The 21757-nt window shown below is 34.7% G+C and overlaps 1 protein-coding gene across 7 annotated transcripts in view; it reads left to right on the top strand.

The window, feature by feature from the left end:
* Positions 1-19832, top strand: part of hycc1 (hyccin PI4KA lipid kinase complex subunit 1) — a 55765-nt gene extending 35933 nt beyond the window's left edge. For 5 of the 7 annotated variants that reach the window (XM_016257197.1, XM_016257199.1, XM_016257202.1 and 2 more), the window contains exons 5-11: positions 3165-3245; positions 3321-3436; positions 3577-3672; positions 5116-5232; positions 10066-10153; positions 11890-12049; positions 18424-19832. In XM_016257197.1, coding sequence (XP_016112683.1) covers positions 3165-3245; positions 3321-3436; positions 3577-3672; positions 5116-5232; positions 10066-10153; positions 11890-12049; positions 18424-18923 — 1158 coding nt within the window. In that variant the 3' untranslated portion in view covers positions 18924-19832. Of the gene's footprint in view, positions 1-3164; positions 3246-3320; positions 3437-3576; positions 3673-5115; positions 5233-10065; positions 10154-11889; positions 12050-15305; positions 15578-18423 lie in introns of all 7 variants that reach the window. The other 2 variants (XR_001607108.1, XM_016257204.1) reach the window with 2 other exon arrangements.
* Positions 19833-21757: the final 1925 nt, after the last annotated feature.

Genomic DNA, 21757 nt, shown 5'->3' with positions numbered 1-21757 from the left:
AGGTGTGAATGGTGTTTTTTCAAACCTGCAATAGAACTCATTCGGATTGTCTGCCAGTTGTTGATTCTCCACAGTGCTGGGGGATGGTGTCTTGTAGTTGATGTCTTTCAGAACTTTCCACACTGAAGCAGGGTCACTGGAAGATAATTGGTTCCTTAACTTTTCAGAATATTTCCTCTTTGCCACTCTGATCTGTGTATTTGGCCTGTTTAAACAAGACTCTGTCCCCATTCCTGCGAGCATCTTCTTTGGCCTGATGGAGCTGTCTGAGTTTTGCAGTGAACCATGGTTTGTCGTTGTTGTAGGTTAAATGAGTCCTGGTAGGAATGCACATGTCTTCACAGAAACTGATATAAAATGTTACAGTCTCTGTGAGCTCGTCCAGATCAGTGGCAGCAGCTTCAAAAACACTCCAATCAGTGAGGTCGAAGCAGGCTTGTAAATCCCGCTCTGCTTCATTAGTCCATCTTTTTACAGTCCTTAATACAGGTTTAGCTGATTTCAGTTTCTGCCTGTAGGTCGGTATAAGATTAACCAAACTGTGATCAGAGAGCCCCAAAGCTGCTCGTGGAACAGAGTGATATGCATTCTTTATTGTGGTGTAACAGTGATCCAATATATTACTGTCTCTGGTGGGGCATGTAACATGCTGTCTGTATTTTGGCAGTTCACGGGAAAGAGTTGCTTTTATTAAAGTCCCCAAGAATGATTAAAACAGAGTCTGGGTGTTGTTGCTCTCTGTGATCAGATCAGCGAGTTTCTGTAAAGCCAGGCTCACGTACGCTTGCGAAGGAATGTACACACTGATGAGAATGAATAAGCAAAACTCCCGCGGTGAGTAGAACGGCTTACAGTTAATGAAAAGCGCTTCCAGATCGGGACAGCGCATATTCTTTAACGCTGTTACGTCTATACACCACCTTTCATTGATGTAAAAGCATGTCCCTCCGCCACGCTATTTCCCTGTTGATTCTGCGTCGCGGTCCACTCTGAACAGCTGAAAGCCCGGCAGATGGAGCATGCTGTCTGCAATGGCGTCATTCAGCCAGGTTTCCATGAAACACAGAGCAGCAGAGTTTGAAAAATCCTTCTTTGTCTGGGAGAGCAGAAGGAGTTCGTCCGTTTTGTTGGTTAGAGAGCGGAGATTTGCCAGATGGATGCTAGGCAACGCCGTTCGAAATCCGCTCTGTCTAAGGCTACGTCCACACGAAACCAGAGCTTTCCCTATCCAATCTTTTTTTTCTACTTGTCTCAAGAAATATCTGCGTCCACACGAAACCACAAAACCGACACAAAACGATGTAGTATACATGCCAGACCAGTATGTGGTGCTGTAATTCTGCCACAGAGATGCACTAAAAATAGAGAAGAAGACTTCAGACTATGCGCATAAACCTTGCGCGCGGTATATAAACGAACATGGAACAATACATTTATTGATCGGTGTTAATGTTAGTTAATAAAAAGACAGTTCAGTGATTGATCATGTTTTTGTTGCTGTTACGTGACGTAGCGGTGTCTGACTAGGGGCGAGACGTGGGCTGATGACGTCATCGTTTCAGAAAATATACGGATTCGCTGTCCACACGAAAACGCAAGGGCGGTGTTTTCAGATTTATCCACTCTGGGACCCGGTTTCAAAAAATATCGGTTTCACTCTCCCAAAACACCAGATTCGTGTGGATGAAACGCCTTGTATGATACAAAATATATGTGCTCGCTTCCCCCGTCTGTGCGTCCCGAAGCGCTTGATCAGCACTGCTGCTCCGCCAACTACAACGTTCAGCAAAACGTCTGAATAATTGAAAACCGGTAGGAGATTTTGTGGTGTGTTCTGCCGAATGTTCAGCAGTTCATCCCTGGTAAAACTGACCGTGTTTGAGAAACATGTTTTTATTAGAGTGTGCTGGGTAACCCTTTGAGAAACCTTTTTGAATGCAGTTAACAATTTGGAAGATAAATTTGTACAACATTTTCAACAAATATTATTTTAAGTAGTTTTTTTTTTTTTTGCAAAAATAGATTTTTAAAATCTGTTGTGATTTACATTAAATGCTTCTTGCCATGAAGATGGCCACAGAAGGAGGCATGGTGTTAATAAACAAACACAAACAAACAAACAGCACAGTAAGGTACGATTTCAATTTGCACAGATATATATATATATATATATATAATTTTAGTGGGGAATGTTTTTGAAATTTTTTTTGTAATAAAAATAAGTATATAACATTTCATAAATAATGTTTGAGGGGAAGTGTTTTTGATTTAATAATTTATAACAAATATTTAAAATTAAACGGAATATTGATAGAATTTACCAAATCATAATTTTACCAAATCGATTTCTTCAGACAGTTTTTGAATATTACAGATATTTTTCAGAATATCTTTTAAAATAGTTATTATGTATAGTATTTTTAATAATAAAATTGTTTTATTTTAAATAATTCAAAAAATAATTATGCATTTAGAAAATTAAATAATCATATTTTTCTGTGTGTGTGTGTGTGTATGTATATATATATATATATATCTGTGTGTGTGTATAAAATATATAATAGGGGAAATCTTTTATATAAATAAGTATAAAAAATTATATAAATAAAGATTTAGATAAATGCTTTGTTTTGCAATTGATATATTTAAAGTTTTATATTTATTTAAATGTATTTTGATTTAAATTATATAGATATAATATGTATATTTAATTTGTAATAATTCTTTAAAATGATATTTTGGGGAGGGGGTGACATAGTTTTTTTTTTTTAATCTCTGCATTCTTTTACAACCAGATGAGTTTTAATTCAAACAAAATTAACACTTTTGGGCAACAACATATTTGTTTTTCCAGTTTCGCTTCCGGACAAAGACAGGCAGCTTTTGTTTTCTGTGTTAACGGAACAAAATGAAATTGCAGCCAAAGGAAACCCATTAGATGTGTAATTGATGCTTTATCTGGTTGCTTTCATCATTCTGCAAAAGAGACTGACGGGAAACTATAATTTTTTTAGTTCATTTTAATGCAAGCCTGTTGATTAGTGTTTTCTGGTGAGCTTTATTTCTATTCTTCATCAACAGCACACAAAATACAAACAGTAAATGCCTGTTCCTGTCACTTTTTATCATCTCTCTCTCTCTCTCTCTCTCTCTCTCTCTTTCAGGAAATCATCGATAAAGACGGCCAGAGTAAAGTCTTGTCCTTCACCATCCCTTCCTTATCTAAGCCGTCGGTTTATCACGAGGTGAGTGTGTTTATCACGAGGTGTGTCCGTCTCGCTGCATCTGTCCTGACCGTCTTCTCTCTGTCCCGCCTCCAGCCGTCTTCCATTGGCTCTTTGGCCTTGACGGAAGGAGCCTTAGCCAATCACGGCCTGAGTCGTGTGGTGTACAGCGGCCCCCACCTGCAGCGCGAGACCTTCACTGCGCAGAACAGGTGCGCATCAAATATTCATCCCGCGCCCCACGCTTTTATTATAGCCATCAATTTTTAATCCGCAAATGAGTGCTGACTGTGGGATTGAATGCTGTGTTTTCTGCTCTAATTTGACGATGCTGATGGTGTGTGTGTTGCAGGTTTGAGGTCCTGTCGTTTCTGCTGCTGTGTTATAATGCGTCTCTGAGCTACATGAGCAGTTCGTCCCTGCAGTCTCTGTGTCAGCTCAGCTCCAGGTTCGACATGCGACACTCTAACACACAGTCTTAGTCCCCAAAACCTCGTGCAGTCAGGATCGAGAGCCAGAAGTGTGTGTTTTATAATGATCCCTGAGGGTTGTGATGGACCAGCACTGAGGCGTTTGCCTGAAATGTCAAATGTTTGAGCACCAACATTTTGTATGATCAAGATGATGTGATTCACTGCTGGTTTGCTTTAAGAAACACATAATCTTGCGCTCGTCTCCTGCCTCTTGCAGTGTGTCGCTGCCAGCTTTCAGTCCAAACCTACTCACATTAGGCAATAACTTGGCAGATATTTGGCTTTTTTGAGATTATCAGCATAGGTCCGTCTCCATTTAGCTGATTAAAAGAAATTAATCCCTTTTGTATCAGTTCCCAAAAAAAAAAAACATTCATTTATTATTTATTTATTTATAGATAGATAGATACATATTTATTTAAGATTTTTTTTTATTTAAATCAGTTTATTTAAATACAGTTTTATTTATCTACATATTCATTTATTTCAATATTTTTTTTAATTTAAATTATTTTTAAATTTATGTATTGAAATTTTTTTTTTTGTTTATATCAATTTATTTAAATACATTATTTATTTAAAATTGTATTTAAAATTATTAATTTTACTTCTTTTTTTAATTTCATTTAAATGATTTTTTTTTATTTACATATTCATTTAAATTAAAATTTTTATTTTATTTTATAAGTTTTATTTTATTTAATTTGTGTTTATTTAAATACATTTATTTATTTATTATTCATCACCGAGGCTGTTGGTTGGTGAATGAATGAATGACTAAATAAATAAATAATTAATTTGTTTATTTAAATGCATTATATTGTAAATACATTTTAATTTCTTTAAATACATTATTTATTATTAATTTTCTTTTTTTTGTGATTGAATATAAAGTAAAATACATTTTTGTTTAATTTCACCTAGTTTGTGTACAATTTATGTACATTAATATATCAGCATGATTTCGATCACCCTCTCCATACTCCTTGATATTAAAAACGCACACCGCTCAACTAGTAGGGTAAGTTGAGGCAGACTCTGTGCTCCGTTCAGTCTGGTTTTTGGACCGCTCTCGTCGGGTTTCAGGTCGGGTGTTGGTGTGTATAATGCGTCTCTTCATCTCAAATCCACCCTGATCCTCTCTGCTTCCCGTCACCCTGATCCTCTTATAGACCTGAACCTGAACGCATTCAGACCTGTGACTGATCTTTTCCCACACGGAGTGATGGTCACATGACTGATTACTCAACCAATCAGCTGATGTTTACAGCTGAGTGAGCAAAGATCATTCCCTCACAGGTCAAAGGTCACGCTACACTGGATTTAAACCAGTGGACGACTAACATGGGCTTTTCATTGAACATAATTCACATTTTGATGGCGTTGACTGTGTTTGCTGATGTTTCTTCTGTTTTCAGGGTCTGTATCTGTGGGTATCCCCGGCAGCAGGTGCGCCGCTATAAAGGCATCAGCTCGCGGCTCATGGTCACATCAGAGTTCCTCGTTCAGCTCATCACCGGCATTCATTTCGCACTGTGAGTCTTTCAAATCAAATGCCGCCAGTCCAAACAAACCAGTTATCAGATGGGGGCGTGGCCTCGAGTCTAAACAAGCCCCGCCCACATCATTATTATCTTTATGGGATTGACTGATGGGGGCGTGTCCTCGAGTCTAAACATGCCCCGCCCATATCATTATCATATTTATGGTATTGACTGATGGGGGCGTGTCCTCGAGTCTAAACATGCCCCGCCCATATCATTATCATATTTATGGGATTGACTGATGGGGGCGTGTCCTCGAGTCTAAACATGCCCCGCCCATATCATTATCATATTTATGGTATTGACTGATGGGGCGTGGCCTCGAGTCTAAACATGCCCCGCCCACATCATTATCATATTTATGGTAATAGGTGCGTTCGACTTCATGCGGCGCCATGCAAACCGATCGGCGGCTGACTTGAAGCAGTGCATGCTGGTTAGAAATTTTGTCCGACTTGAACCGGTGCCGACGCTACGTCACTGTCACGTGTGGCATCAAAGTACCGCGATATCGTTTCGAGAGTAGCCGGCTGACTCAGCTGGTGCAGTTTCTTCAGAGCGACTGCAGGAGCACTGATGACGACAGCTGTTTCACGATTGGCCAAATTCACCACATGACAACAATGACGTGTGTTTCTAACATCTTCAAATCCAATACTGCTTATAAATCTGTGTTTTTAGAACAGTAAAAGCTTTTTTACTGTAGTCGCAATGTTATATTGAGTCACGTTTATCATGAAAGCATATATACCCCCACTTTATTAGTATTTAAATAGTATATATGTACGTTGAACTTTATTCTTGAACGGATGGCGCTGTATTAAGCAGTATATAAAAAGTGTTTCTGTTGCTCATGAAAACGTTTCTGAAACGTCTGTGTATCTGACAAATATTGCATTTAATTCACTTCATCTGTGATAGAGTATGCAAACACAGTGCTAGCGTCACTAACGGGAGCAGAAAGTGTCCGGCTTGACGGCTCCGTCTTCACCTCCGCCCCCGACTGCAAGCGGCTACTCTCGTTGACTGCCGTCTGTAGCGGTGCTTCAAGTCGAACGCACCTATTATCTTTATGGGATTGACTGATGGGGGCGTGGCCTCGAGTCTAAACATGCCCCGCCCACATCATTATCATATTTTGGTGCACCTATTATCTTTATGGGATTGACTGATGGGGGCGTGGCCTCGAGTCTAAACTTCAAGTCGCCATATCATTATCATATTATGGTATTGACTGATGGGGGCGTGGCCTCGAGTCTAAACATGCCCCGCCCACATCATTATCATATTATGGTATTGACTGATGGGGGCGTGGCCTCGAGTCTAAACATGCCATGCCCACATCATTATCATATTTATGGGATTGACTGAAGGGGCGTGGCCTCGAGTCTAAACATGCCCCGCCCACATCATTCACATTTTTATGGGATTGACTGATGGGGGCGTGGCCTCGAGTCTAAACATGCCATGCCCACATCATTATCATATTTATGGTATTGACTGATGGGGGCGTGGCCTCGGGTCTAAACATGCCCCGCCCACATCATTATCATCATTCACACTTCTGTAGCGTGACTGTTCTGGTCAACGTGAAACTAGGTAGCTGTTTACTAAAGGAATAGATTATTAATTATTATACATTTATTTTTCTGCTCAATCATTTTGTTTCAAGTCTGTATACCTTGTTTTTCATTTATTATTATTATTATTATTATTATTATTATTATTATTATTATTAATTAATTAATTAATTATTTTCCCCCCCAGTGGAACACAAAAGGATCTTTTTGAAAGATCTTGACAGATGTGGTCACTGTATGCAAAAAGATTAATCAAATATTAACCGTTCTTAAGATGATCAGCATCTGCTAATAATAATTTCCATTTAGTTGGTTGAAATTAAATTGTTGCCTTTTGTATCAGGTCCCAAATTTAGAAATAGTTATAAAAAATTTTTTTCAGTTTTTACTCAAATCATTAGATTCCAACCCTGTATACCTAGATATTTTTTATTATATATATATATATATAATTTATTTATTTTTTTCTGTGGAACACAAATATGAATTGGTCAGTTTTTGGCCAGTTAATTTTGATCTTTGATCAGAATCATTTTCAATTTGACTGATTCAAAATAAGTGGTTCCCTTTTGTATCAGTTCCCAAATGATTACTATTATTGTTGTTTTATATTTATTATTGTTTTTTGTTCTTTTTTTAATGTAATATATATTTTTATAATATATATAAATAATATTTTTTCAACCCTAAATAATAGTAATAATAATAATAATTATTATTATTATTTTTCTGTGGAGCACAAAAGTATCTTTATTGGGATCCTGATAGATGTGGACACACTTGTATGAAAAAAAATTATTGGCCAGTATTTGGCCAAATTGAGATGAATATCAGAATCTGCCAATAATCATCTCCATTTGGCTGATTAAAAATAAGTTATTCCGTTTGGTCAGTTCCAAAAATTGTACAGTTATTTAAATAATTAAAAAAATATATATATATTAGTAATTATTTTTTTCTACTTAATTGTTTTTTATTTTTTTATTTTTTTGTGATACACAAAATTATCTTTTTGAAGGATCTTGACACTGTGGTCACTTTTGTGGGAAAAAAATCTAAAGTTCAAGAATATTCTTCAGTATTTGAAGAATTCAATTTTTTAGCCATTCTGAGATGATCGGCATCTGCCAATAATCATCTCTATTTGGCTGATTAAAATATAATCAAATAAATAATCCTTTGTGTTCCATGAATAACACCATCTGGGTTTTGATTGACATGAGGCTAAATTATGACAAATATTATTAATGGGCAAACTTGAGACTTAATGTCTCTCTCACTCTGTGTGTGTGTGTGTGTGTGTGTGTGTGTGTGTGTCGTCTCTGTGTGTCTGTGTCTCTCTGTCTGCGTGTGTGTGTGTCTCTGTTATCATATTTATGGTATTGACTGATGGGGGCGTGGCCTCGGGTCTAAACATGCCCCGCCCACATCATTATCATCATTCACACTTCTGTAGCGTGACTGTTCTGGTCAACGTGAAACTAGGTAGCTGTTTACTAAAGGAATAGATTATTAATTATTATACATTTATTTTTCTGCTCAATCATTTTGTTTCAAGTCTGTATACCTTGTTTTTCATTTATTATTATTATTATTATTATTATTATTATTATTATTATTATTAATTAATTAATTAATTATTTTCCCCCCCAGTGGAACACAAAAGGATCTTTTTGAAAGATCTTGACAGATGTGGTCACTGTATGCAAAAAGATTAATCAAATATTAACCGTTCTTAAGATGATCAGCATCTGCTAATAATAATTTCCATTTAGTTGGTTGAAATTAAATTGTTGCCTTTTGTATCAGGTCCCAAATTTAGAAATAGTTATAAAAAATTTTTTTCAGTTTTTACTCAAATCATTAGATTCCAACCCTGTATACCTAGATATTTTTTATTATATATATATATATATAATTTATTTATTTTTTTCTGTGGAACACAAATATGAATTGGTCAGTTTTTGGCCAGTTAATTTTGATCTTTGATCAGAATCATTTTCAATTTGACTGATTCAAAATAAGTGGTTCCCTTTTGTATCAGTTCCCAAATGATTACTATTATTGTTGTTTTATATTTATTATTGTTTTTTGTTCTTTTTTTAATGTAATATATATTTTTATAATATATATAAATAATATTTTTTCAACCCTAAATAATAGTAATAATAATAATAATTATTATTATTATTTTTCTGTGGAGCACAAAAGTATCTTTATTGGGATCCTGATAGATGTGGACACACTTGTATGAAAAAAAATTATTGGCCAGTATTTGGCCAAATTGAGATGAATATCAGAATCTGCCAATAATCATCTCCATTTGGCTGATTAAAAATAAGTTATTCCGTTTGGTCAGTTCCAAAAATTGTACAGTTATTTAAATAATTAAAAAAATATATATATATTAGTAATTATTTTTTTCTACTTAATTGTTTTTTATTTTTTTATTTTTTTGTGATACACAAAATTATCTTTTTGAAGGATCTTGACACTGTGGTCACTTTTGTGGGAAAAAAATCTAAAGTTCAAGAATATTCTTCAGTATTTGAAGAATTCAATTTTTTAGCCATTCTGAGATGATCGGCATCTGCCAATAATCATCTCTATTTGGCTGATTAAAATATAATCAAATAAATAATCCTTTGTGTTCCATGAATAACACCATCTGGGTTTTGATTGACATGAGGCTAAATTATGACAAATATTATTAATGGGCAAACTTGAGACTTAATGTCTCTCTCACTCTGTGTGTGTGTGTGTGTGTGTGTGTGTGTGTGTGTGTGTCGTCTCTGTGTGTCTGTGTGTCTCTGTCTCCGTGTGTGTGTGTCTCTGTCTCTCTCTCTCTCTCTCTCTGTGTCTCTCTCTCTCTCTGTGTCTCTGTGTGTGTGTCTCTGTGTGTGTGTGTGTGTGTGTGGCTCTCTCTCTGTGTCTCTGTGTGTGTGTCTCTGTGTGTGTGTGTGTGTGTGTGGCTCTCTCTCTGTGTCTCTGTGTGTGTGTCTCTGTGTGTGTGTGTGTGTGTGTGGCTCTCTCTCTGTGTCTCTGTGTGTGTGTCTCTGTGTGTGTGTGTGTGTGTGTGGCTCTCTCTCTGTGTCTCTGTGTGTGTGTCTCTGTGTGTGTGTGTGAGTGTGTGTGTGTGTCTGTCTGTCTCTGTGTGTGTGTGTGTGTGTGTGTGTGTCTGTCTGTCTCTGTGTGTGTGTGTGTGTGGGTGAGTGTGTGTGTCTGTGTTTCTGTGTGTGTGCAGGTGTAACGGTGAGGTGGAGATGGGCTCGAGGGCTCTGGATGATGTGTTGTACCGAGCGCAGCTGGAGCTCTACCCAGAAGCCCTGCTGGTGTGTTTTCATGCTCAGGCTTCAGCACAGATTACACTGATCCAGCGAAAGCACCGCGATTACCAGCATTTCTCAGATTCACTCACTGGTCCTGTTAGAATGACCAACTGCAGCACTGTGACAAACACAAGCACTCACAACACCACAAGAACAAGCCAAAGAGCAGGAATTAGACATGCTTAGAGGAGTAAACACTGACTCTGACAATGATTTGATTTGATAATGAACCTTAATCTGGTGCATTAAAATAGTCTGGTTTGATTATATATTGATATGATTTTATATACAGTACATATTGATTATTTTAGTTACATATTTATATAAAGTATATTTAAATGTTTATATTTACATTTTTGAAAAGTTTTTTAAATAAAATTGTATATTTAGAATATTAGTTTTATTAAAAGTAATCATGATTTATAACAATATGCCAAAAGTTGCAAATAACATAAACTGCAAAATTATATAAAATATTAAAATTATATGAAATTATATACATCTATTTGTATTAATTTATTATATGCAATTTATATCAATTGTGCAATTGTTAACTTTCAACTGTCTGTAAATTATGAGTCATAAATTAATTTTATACATTAAAAAAATATATAATATTTAGAATTGTATTAGTTTTATCAAAAGTAATTATGATTTATAATGTGTACAAACTGTTGCAAATAACATGTTTCAAAATTGAATATATCATATATAAGTATTTGTATTATATTATTATATGATTTATAACAATTTTGCAAATGGTAACTTGCAACGATCTGTGAAATATTAATCATAATTACTTTTTATACAATTTTTAAAAATAAATTCTATATTTAGAATTGTATTAGTTTTATTAAAATAAATTATGAATTATTACAAAATAAAACGGCTGCAAATTATATAACAGTTGGAAATGTGTGTATACATAATATATTACATCTGTTTTAATTCTGTAATTCTATATTATTCTATATTTGTATTAATTTATTATATATGGATTTGCAACGTAACTTGCAGCTGTCTTTAAATATGAATCATGTAATTAATTTATATACAATTGTTTTTATATAATTATATTATATATATATATATATATATATATTTATAATATTAAAAGCAGTAGTTTAATTGAAAGATTTATAACTACTTATAAAAAGTGTTACATGTTCATTTCTTATCCAAAAATGTGCAACTATTTGTATGTAATATCGAATAATGCTTTGAATACTTCTGGGAATATATGTGACCCTGGACCACAAAACCAGCCTTAATCGAAATTGAGATTTATAAATTATCTGAAAGCTGAATAAATAAGCTTTCCATTGATGTGTGGTGTGTTATTAGGATATGACAATATTTGGCTGAGATACAACTATTTGAAAATCTGGAAACTGAGGGTGCAAAAAAATCGAAATATCGAGAAAATCGCCTTTAAAGTTGTCCAAATGAAGTTCTTAGCAATGCATATTATTAATCAAAAATTAAGTTTTGATATATTTACGGTAGGAAATTTACAAAATATCTTCAATACATGATCTTGATATGATTTCCATGATCTTTACTTAATGTCCTAATGATTTTTGGCATAAAAGAAATATCAATAATTTTCACTCATAAAATGTATTTTTGGCTATTGCTACAAATATACCCTAGCAACTTCAGACTGGTTTTGTGGTGCACATATACCAGACAAAAGATTTCTCAGCTCTGTCTTGTTCTAAAGTCTGACTCTCGCTCAGGTTGGAAACGCCATCAAGTCGTCTCTCCACGGGGCGTCTCTGAAGGCCAATAAAGAGGGAACCCGCTCCATCCAGGTGGAGATCACACCCACGGTCCCCCGCATCTCCCGCAACGCCGTCACCAGCTTGTCCATCCGCGGACACCGCTGGAAACGCCACGGTGAGGAGACGGTTGCCATGGCGACTCTCACTTTTTGTAGACGCCCACGTAGTATCGCCACTGGAGGGTGACTATTCAAAACACAAAAAGAGACAAAGGCGTAGTTAGATGACGCTGTGACTGAGTGTGGAATCATGGGAGTTGTGGTCTTCATCCCCACAGCCGACGCAATCCGACGGGACTCGGGCAGAAATCATGTTCATGGATGAGCTAATGATTTATTAACATAGTAGAATGAAGCAGGGTGAGGCTGAAAGCCTTCGAAGTGAAACGAGGTGCTGAACGAGTGCAACACACGGGCCGAAAGCAGCAGAGCTTTTATTATGCCACAGTCAACCGCTTCCGCTGCTTCCGGTCGTGCGTATGTGGGGTAAAGCAGCGGAGCTTTTATTATGCCACAGTCGAACACTTCCGCTGCTTCCGGTCGTGCGTATGTGGGGTAAAGCAGCGGAGCTTTTATTATGCCACAGTCGACCGCTTCCGCTCCTTCCAGTCATGCGTATGTGGGGTAAAGCAGCGGAGCTTTTATTATGCCACAGTCGACCGCTTCCGCTCCTTCCAGTCATGCGTATGTGGGGTAAAGCAGCGGAGCTTTTATTATGCCACAGTCGAGCGCTTCCGCTGCTTCCGGTCGTGTGTATGTGGGGTAAAGCAGCGCTGTTTTATCATACTAGATGCATTTGAAAGTTCTGTTATAATGCTACTCTGTGCGGTCGTCACCGGTCTATTAAAACGAACAACATATTAAAGTGTCTTTGGGGTTTCCATGTTTTCTACAAAACAAAACCGGAAGTCGAGGGGTTATGACGTCATTGGCAGGCGACACAATGACACTATAGACACGGTCCGTGTCACTAGTTAAAATTGCTTATTTCTCTGGATTTAAACATCCTTCGAAACATTTGGGATAATGCAAGTACACGAGTTGGCAAAATATATAACACTGTTTTAGTGGTTTTTGGATATTTTAATAAAAAAAATTATTCAAGACCCTGCGGGGGTTTTCCCTCGACTCGGGCGGAGCGGGATTCCTGCTAACATTAATGATATTGCTGATGTGACGCGTTTGGCACAGGTTTCCAGCTGTGCGCTTTGACGTGGCGCTCCGGAGCCCATCACCATCTGACTAATTAGCACTCAGTCATTTCAGACGTAATGAAGGGGTTTCTGTTCGTCAACCATAATTAAGCAGCAAACGCACTCATTAGTGGGGTCCGCTGAGGCAGGCGTCACCATTACTATATTTTACACGTTTGCTGTCTAAATCATCTCACTAACCGTGTGAAGCATTTGTGCTACAGATGATGTCTCAAATCATACGGCTTACTACTTAAGAAATCAGAACTATAGGTTTTATAATATTAGATTTACTTTTGTTTTGTTTTGAGTCTTTTTGTTCGGTTGAGTCAAGTTTTTCATAATATAAAGTGCATGTTAAATTGGATTTACATTTATTAGGATTAAAATATAGTTAGTGCAGAATAACAGTTGTATTTTATAATTATATTAATAATAATGTAATTGTATTATAATATTTTATATTAATAGTCGTATAATTATTTAACATTTAAACATTATTAAAACATAATTCTATCAATAATGTAATATCATAACATATTAATATATAATAATTATATTTTGTAATGTAATTTAGATGTAATATTCATTGTAACGTTTTATAATTTTACTATATGTTATAAGGAAATGTGAAATAATTATTTTATTAAATAACAATTTTTTATATTTATGTAGTTATTGTAAAATATATTTATAATGTTGTGATCAAATATATTATAACAATATAATTTAATTGCAATATTAATTATAGTGTCATTTTATAATATAATTATAATGTTAATTTTAACCATTTCGCAATGAAATATAATTCTATTTTATTAAATCACTTAATTGTAATATTAATTATAGTATAATTTTTTATAATATAATTATATAATATTCACTTTTGTTTTATCATAACTAAATATATATATATAATATATTTTATTTTATTTTATTAAATCAATATAGGTTTATTACAATATATGGTTATTACGGAATATTATAGGTAATATTATAATAATATCATTATGATAAAATATTATATTATAGCAATATCATTTTAGTGTCATATTTTATCATAATAATTATATATTACATTGAAATATAAAATAATTATATTTTATTAAACCACTATAGGATTATAATATTATGATAGTTATTATAAAATATTTTATTATTTTTAAAATATTATGATATAGTAGAATTATGATACAATATTTTATATTATAACAATGTAATTTAAATAATATTAATTATAATATATTTTATAATAATAACTTCATTATAATTATTAAAAATAATATATGATTTAAATATAATTTTCTAATATTTTAGTATAATAATATAATTCAAAGTAGCATCACTTTCGATGGGAAGGAGTCGCTTTCATTTCATTGTCATCTGTGTCCATTTTCATGTTATAATTTTGAAGTGTTTATGTTTGTCTTGAGACGTTTCAGCCTCTCGTCATGCATGTGTCCGTGTGTGTGTGTGTGTGTGTGTGTGTGTGTGTGTCTCAGAGTCTCAGGAGGACATAGTATAATTTTTTATAATATAATTATATAATATTCACTTTTGTTTTATCATAACTAAATATATATTTATATATAATATATTTTATTTTATTTTATTAAATCAATATAGGTTTATTACAATATATGGTTATTACGGAATATTATAGGTAATATTATAATAATATCATTATGATAAAATATTATATTATAGCAATATCATTTTAGTGTCATATTTTATCATAATAATTATATATTACATTGAAATATAAAATAATTATATTTTATTAAACCACTATAGGATTATAATATTATGATAGTTATTATAAAATATTTTATTATTTTTAAAATATTATGATATAGTAGAATTATGATACAATATTTTATATTATAACAATGTAATTTAAATAATATTAATTATAATATATTTTATAATAATAACTTCATTATAATTATTAAAAATAATATATGATTTAAATATAATTTTCTAATATTTTAGTATAATAATATAATTCAAAGTAGCATCACTTTCGATGGGAAGGAGTCGCTTTCATTTCATTGTCATCTGTGTCCATTTTCATGTTATAATTTTGAAGTGTTTATGTTTGTCTTGAGATGTTTCAGCCTCTCGTCATGCATGTGTCCGTGTGTGTGTGTGTGTGTGTGTGTGTGTGTGTGTGTCTCAGAGTCTCAGGAGGACAGTGTAGAGTCCCCTGACTCCTGCGTGACGGGGCCCATCCCTGAGATTAGTGTAACAGGGGTCAGCGGCGAGCGGCTGCTCAACGGAGAGGCTCTTCGCAGCAGGACGGAGGGGGAGGCGCTAGGGGGCGCCACAGAGGTGGTGGTCGACCCTAGAGGTCAAGAGGTCAGGAGGCAGAAGTCTGCGGGGCGGGTTCAGTTCTAGAGCCCCACCCACCCCTCGTCTCACACACCCCTCCCCTCTCCCTCGGGCCCAGAGGTACTTGGTGTGGGCGGAGCTTCTTGATAAGCTTGTTAATTATTAATGAGATGTAAACGCTAAGTAACAGCGTCTAGGGGATTTCTTCTCAGTATGAGGCTTTGCTTTTGCTTTTTCCTGAAGGAATATGTCTGGTTCAGAGGTAAAGCTCTGTCTACAGCATTAGTGACTGTTCATTACCACAGCAAATCAGCTTGTACGTTACGTTTCTACAAAGTATTTGTAGTGAATGTGAAAGCCCAAATGTGACGGATGGTCTTCTGATTATGTGTATCTACGTGGAAAATTTCCTTGCAACAACAATATTTATATGCATATTATTTTATATGTACTTAAATATGCATAAACAATATGCAAATATTTTATAATTTTTATAACGTTGCATGTTTAAATTTGTCCTTATAATTTTAATATACAAAAAAGTTATTGACAAAATTATCATATTCGTTATAATTATACATCATTATTATATAAGCACTGTGTATATATATATATATACTATATATAAATATACCGTGTATTGTTATTTATATTATTATTGTTATACTACATTATTTTATATTATTATATTAAATTATTATATATTGTAATTAGATATAATTATAAATATTTACATATGTTGTTACATATATTACTGTATTATTATTTTATTATAATTATGTATATTATTGTGTTAAATTATATATTGTAATTAGATATAAATATTATTTAAAATGTAAATAATACATTTAAATTTTATTAATATATTCTAATAAAATTATAATTATTATTTAAATAACATATAATAATAATAGTAATAATAATAATAATAATTATTATTATATGTTGTCATTATAATTACATACAATTATAATTATTATTTGAATGTATTATTTATTTTGATTTGTAGGGACAAATCAAAATATTTGATTACATATTACTATATTATAATTTTATTATAAAATATATAGTTATTATAAAAGCACTGTTTATATATTTTGTTTATAGTAATTTTATAATAATAATAAGTATTATACGTTGTAATTAGAATGTAATAATTTTTTTTACTTGGGGACAAATCGAAATGTTTTATTGTGGTGATCAGCATTATATCAGTAATGTGGTGGATAGAGCTGGGACTCTTATGAGTTATTAACAGTGTCCAGAAATCATCAGCTCAACTCTGTGAATGACCCTTGACTCACGTCTGTTCCTGTCGCATTCGTCCTTCTGTTTTCTTCCGTCTCTTCACATTAACTCACAGCTAAGTGGTTATGGAGATGAGCTGCGCGGTGAAAAGCCCTTTCCTGACACTTCTCCGCTGGCTTGCCAACTTCCCTTTGGACAAGACAGACTGACAGGAAGTGATGCATCTGATAACCAATATTAAGTGTGCATGAACTAGTCCACAAATGCTGCCCATTACTAATACGGTTGGCATATATTATGCATCTCATCTGAACTTCCTGTCAGTCTGTATTTCTCTTCTAGTTCGTTGCATAACTCCTTCCTCTTCGCTACAAACATCCCAACAGCTTGCTCTGCTCGCACACGGTCCTTTATTTCCCTGAAACGCTCTTACAGTAGAGTTTGAGGTCTGGTGTTGGTGTATCTTCATCTGTCTGACCTGCTTAAATATGATTTTGTTGCATTTTCTGGAAACATTCATGTACATTTCTACATCCCTGATTCTGAAATCGGCTGCTTGTTAACAAAACAAAAATAAATGCAATTAAAAATGAATGCAAAATTAATCTTATTAGGTGAATCTCACAAAAAATCTTTTTTTTTGTGTGTATAATTGTGTATAAAAAGTGCATAATTAAGCAAATTTCCCCCGAAATCACATTACTATAAAATTTTAATGTGGAGAAAGTAGAGTAAGTGCTAATAATAGTAGTATTTGTTATAATAATTTTAATAAGTTTTTTGACCTTTTATTTTCATTATTGTATTACAGTTTTATAATTACATTAAGATTGAGTTTTTCACTTTACAACTGGGATTCCCAAATGTTAATACATTAATTTATTTATTTGTATTATTATTTTTTTTTTTTGTGGTGAAATATGACCTGGATATTTCTTTGTGAGATTGAACCTATAACAGTAATAATAATAATAATAATAATACATGCACTACCAGTCAAATGTTTGGAATTACATTTTTTGTAATGCTTTTGAAAGAAGTCTCTTCTGCTCGCAGAGGCTGCATTTATTTGATCAAAAATACAGTAAAAACTGTAAAATTGTGAAATATTATTAGAATTTAAAATAGCTGTTTTCTATGTGAATATATGTTAAAATGTAATTTATTTCTGTGATCAAAGCTGTATTTTCAGCATCATAACTCCAGTCTTCAGTGTCACATGATCTTCAGAAATCAGTCTAATATGCTGATTTGCTGCTCAAGAAACATTTCTGATTATTATCAACAGTCGTGCTGCACAATATTTTTGTGGAAACTGATACATTTTATTTTTCAGGATTCACAGATGAACAAAGTTCAAAAGAGCAGCATTTGTTTGAAATACAATCTTTTGTAACATTATAAATGTCTTTACTGCCACATTAAATGTAAAAAAAATAAAAATAAAAAATTGTCCACAAAAATATATATACTGATTTCTGAAGATCATTTGACACTGAAGACTGGAGTAATGATGCTGAAAATACAGCTGCGCATCACAGGAATAAATTACTATAATATTTATAGTAATAATATTTCATAATTTTACTGCTTTTGCTGTATTTCTGATCAAATAAATGCAGCCTCTGCGAGCAGAAGAGACTCTTTCAAAAACATGAAACACTCCACAGCTCTGAGCCGTTCTTCTCTCTCTCTCTCTCTCTCTCTCTCCGCCGCAGACGCAGTGGATTTGGGTTCCCCGGATGAGCTGACGGAGATCGCCGAGGTGGACGAGGGCATCTGCACGCAGACGTCCACCGCTCCGAGCATCGTGATCAGCAGCGGCGGCGGCGGCGGGAGACTGAGCGGGAAGGGCCTGCGCCGCCTGACGGGCCGCTCCAGCAAAGACAAGGACAAGGAAGCAGCCTCCAGCATGGATCAGCTGACACACAAACAGCCCACCGTCCGCGCCTTGAGCGAGAACCTGGAGCTGCTGTCACTCAAACGCCTGACGCTGACCGCCAGCCAATCAGTGCCCAAGAGCGGCTCGTTGAGTCTGTCACGCACCGCCAGCGCCGTCTTCTCGCGCTCCTTCGAGCAGGTCAGCAACGTCCTCGCCTCCAATCACGTCGCAGAAGTGGACCACGGGGGCGTGGCTTATTTGGAACACCTAAGCCCCGCCCACCAGCCCCGGCAGCGCTCGCCCACCATCAGTATCCACGTGACCTCTGACCTGTGACCCTAAACGGAGACGCTCACTGCTGCCACCTGGTGGCAGGAAACTGCAGCACCTTACAGGAAGTCCATTTTGTTTTTCCCGTCGGTTTTTTTGTTTCCGTCAATCGTGATTGATTACCAAAGTCATGTATTTTTTAAGTGTTTTTAAAAGATCCTTGCGAAGTCAGATGTTGTGTATTTTTTATGACGATTCGAGTGACTCACGTGTGTGAAAACTGCAGGTTCTCTTCTCCGCGTATCCCAGCATGCACTGGGCTCGAACCGAAGCCATCCTTTCACAGTTTTCATGGGAATTTGTGTGCTTGATTACAAACCTGCGTGGAAAATCCTGTGGAAATCAGACCAAAACAAGAGTCGTCTTCATTTTTCATGGTGTTTCTAAAGCAATATGGTTATTAATTGAATTGCTGTATGTGAGGCCGTAAGAGATGCTTTGGCACAGGAGGCGGGCGGGTTAGTGTCGGTGGTTAAACTGGTAATAGTTAACCAGCTGCTGATGTGTCACTACGGCAGAGTGTGATTATAAGCCACAAATCATTTCTTGATTTAAAAATGAATAGATTTTTCTTCTTTTATTGGTGCGGCACTGTGCTTTTGCACCAGTACTTGTCTGGTTTTATTGTTTTCTCTTTTAGGATGATGTTTTTGAAGATGTTTTCTGCTCATAAAGGTTTGTGTTTTTAATTTGAAGTGGACCCTCATTAACCGTGCTCGTGTCTGTGCTCAGATCATTTGCAGAATGTGAATAGTAAATATTATTGTACTGAAGTCATTTCGTCAAAAAAAAGGAACATGGTTACAGTCTCTGAAAATAAACATTTCTATTTCAGCGTGACTGGATTTTGAAATAGCAAGAAAACAATCTTTATTATTGTTTTACCGAGTACCTTTTAATTTCAAAAACTCAATGCCGATCATTTTTTTTCTTTCTGTTTAAAGCGTTTTGAGATTAAATCATTCAACTTTTGTCGTTAAACAATACTGACCTCTGAATTTATTTTATGGATTTATTCTTTTATATTAAAAGTCTTTGTTAATCAGGGATTTGAGGACATGGTCATTAATTAAAATTTGTAGGGTAAACATGCTTTTAATTTGTAATGGTAAGTTAAAGGTGGGGTAAGAGATTTTTCAAAAGCGCTTTAGAAAACTGAGTCGGGCCGAGTACCAAAACAAACTTGTAGCCAATCAGCAGTAAGGGGCGTGTCTACTCGTGATGTGGAGGAGAGAGAGTTCAGTGCACAGGACGGACATTAGCCGAGCCCAGCGACGGAGAGATAGAGATGGCGGATAAAAGACAAAAGAGGAAAACGTCTGAGGAACTAAAGAAGGCTTAAGGCAAGACGTAGGACCCGTGTAAATTTCGGATCAGCTTTCCAGCGCTGGAGAGAACTCAAGGAGCGGAGCGTTTCTTCTCGATAGGTGAGTAACGCCGTGTCTGCGCCGCAACAGCTAAAGTCTGTCTAGTACACTGCGAGTGTTGAAAATCATTTGGAATTTGTGTCAGTACGTCATGAATAGAACGCAGCAGCAGTTTTCTGTCGGGGATTTCTCGTGTCATGTGTATCCAGTGTAGACCATAGTTAATATATATATATATATCTATGGTGTAGACAGCATCATTGATTATAATGCGTTTCATAGTATTTTGTCGACACAGTGTAACATTGGTTTTGCTTTGTTTATTAATCGTTGCCTGGGTTGCGTACGTATGTGTGGGGCGGAGCTATCAAAATAGGGGCGTGTTTTTTTGGTGATTTCAAATGTCATGGCTACCAGAAATCACTTACCCCACCTTTAACGTGAGACCCTTATTTTGAAGGGTTATTAGTTCTTTAAGTAAGACCGTTAATATTTAATTATTTGAATTGGATGCAATTTTTCAAGCGTGTAATATACAGCAAGTATAGAAAAGAATCACCTCCTTTATGTGAAATAATTTTTTTTTTATAATTTTGTTGCTTTGCAGCCTGAAATGAAGGCGGACACAGTTTTAGTTTTATCCAGCTGTATTTAATCAGTAGGGGCGTGTTTTTTTGGTGATTTCAAATGTCAACATTGGCTACCAGAAATCACTTACCCCACCTTTAACGTGAGACCCTTATTTTGAAGGGTTATTAGTTCTTTAAGTAAGACCGTTAATATTTAATTATTTGAATTAGATGCAATTTTTCAAGCGTGTAATATACAGCAAGTATAGAAAAGAATCACCTCCTTTATGTGAAATAATTTTTTTTTAATAATTTTGTTGCTTTGCAGCCTGAAATGAAGGCGGACACAGTTTTAGTTTTATCCAGCTGTATTTAATCAGTGCAACTTATAACATCCAAGTGAAAGATAAAACACCAGCATGTCAGGAAAAATAAAATACAATACTATTTAAAAAATCACTGAGTTGAAAAAAGGATCAGTATTTTGTTGAAGCACCTTTTGCTTTAATTACAGCCTTTATTCTGTAACCGTATAATTAAAATATATCTGTTTTTCTGGGATTTTGACATTTTATTAGCCTTTCATTTCTCAGTAATTCAAGTAAATTGTCAAAGTGCAGCAACTTATAACATCCAAGTGAAAGATAAAACACCAGCATGTCAGGAAAAATAAAATACAATACTATTTAAAAAATCACTGAGTTGAAAAAAGGATCAGTATTTTGTTGAAGCACCTTTTGCTTTAATTACAGCCTTTATTCTGTAACAGTATAATTAAAATATATCTGTTTTTCTGGGATTTTGACATTTTATTAGCCTTTCATTTCTCAGTAATTCAAGTAAATTGTCAAAGTGCATACATTTATATATAATATTTAATTTAGGATTAAAGATGCATTTTTCA

The sequence above is a fragment of the Sinocyclocheilus grahami genome, unplaced genomic scaffold (genome assembly GCF_001515645.1).
Source record: "Sinocyclocheilus grahami isolate Dianchi unplaced genomic scaffold, SAMN03320097.WGS_v1.1 scaffold1521.1, whole genome shotgun sequence".
In the NCBI taxonomy this organism is placed as follows: domain Eukaryota; kingdom Metazoa; phylum Chordata; class Actinopteri; order Cypriniformes; family Cyprinidae; genus Sinocyclocheilus; species Sinocyclocheilus grahami.
The sequence above is the reverse complement of the archived record's forward strand: the minus strand, read 5'-3'. Positions and strand labels throughout refer to the sequence as shown.